Source organism: Miscanthus floridulus, chromosome 15 (genome assembly GCF_019320115.1).
Source record: "Miscanthus floridulus cultivar M001 chromosome 15, ASM1932011v1, whole genome shotgun sequence".
Lineage (NCBI taxonomy): Eukaryota > Viridiplantae > Streptophyta > Magnoliopsida > Poales > Poaceae > Miscanthus > Miscanthus floridulus.
In genome coordinates this window covers 84030061-84031202 of record NC_089594.1, presented here as the reverse complement: position 1 = coordinate 84031202, position 1142 = coordinate 84030061, and the positions used below count along the sequence as shown (strand labels likewise).

At 56.9% G+C, this 1142-nt stretch overlaps 1 protein-coding gene across 1 annotated transcript; it reads right to left on the bottom strand.

Annotated features, from left to right (window-relative positions):
* LOC136509443 (uncharacterized) lies at positions 1 to 879 on the bottom strand. Its single transcript, XM_066504241.1, has one exon. It carries the CDS (start codon positions 759 to 761, stop codon positions 372 to 374), a length of 390 nt encoding a protein of 129 aa, XP_066360338.1. The 5' UTR covers positions 762 to 879; the 3' UTR covers positions 1 to 371.
* Between the last annotated feature and the right edge of the window lie 263 nt (positions 880 to 1142).

Genomic DNA, 1142 nt, shown 5'->3' with positions numbered 1-1142 from the left:
ACACTGCTTGTTTATTTATTTATTACTAGTACCTGTACTAAACATCCACAGTAGTACAATCTATCTGCTGTCACTAGCGCTAATTAACACAACATGCATGTCTACTACTTGCATTGGCCTGCGATGCCATACATGAAACCAACCAGCGAACAAAAAGGCATGCTTTCACAAGCCGCCACCTCCTTTCCTTCTTTTCTGTTTTTTTTATTACAAACAAAAGGGAGAAAAAAAAGAAGAAGATTTTTTTTGGGAAAATAAAAGCAAACAAACAAACAAAGGATGATGCTTTGTTCCTCGTCTTTCTGATGATCGATGCACCATGAGTAGTAGAGTAGTACTCCGTAACAAGTAGCAGTACCGCAGGCAGGCAGCTAGAGGAAAGCGCCGTGCTGTGGCTGCGCCGCCGCCTCCACTCCGCCGGCCATCGGGAACGAGAACCACGGCGCCGCCGCCGCGACGTACGCCTGCTGCTCGCCGCCGGGGCGCACGGGCTTCGGCTGCACCACCGGCGCCGCCACGCCCACCACGCGGTGGTGGTGCTGGTACTGCTGCGGGCGCCTCAGGGCCGTGGGCGGCGCGCCGGTGAGCCTCTGCACCAGGTCCCGGAACTCCCGGGGCTCCACGCGGTACACCTTGGGCGGCGGAGGCGGGGGAGCCGCGGACGCTCCTCCGCCGCCGCGCGGCCACGGCCGGGCGTTGGCGGGCGGCTTGTTCTGCGCCGCGGACCTCAGCGCTGCCTCGTGGCCCTGCGGCATCTCCATTTTCGTATGCTTGCTTGCTGCTTGGTTTTATTAGTCTATTTCTTGGATTGGAAGAACCAAGAAGGAAGTAGGTAGCAGAGGGGAGGGGATCCTTAGCTGCTTTCCTGGAAGTGGAATGCAGGAGAGACCGAGACAGATGAGAGCGTGTGGCGTGTCATACATATTTATATACAACTCCAAGGCTCCAAGCTATGGGCTTCGTCGTCGTCGTCGTCGTCGTCTCGTCTGTACTCTGTAGGAGTACGTGTGGTAGCGTGGAAGCCTGTAAGGGAAGGGAAGGTGGTGGCGTGGCGGGCGAGGGCGACAGACGCACCAGGAGCCACGTGTTTGGAATCGGGAATTTGGGAAGCAAGTGGGACGGTCAATGCTGGAAGGCGCCCG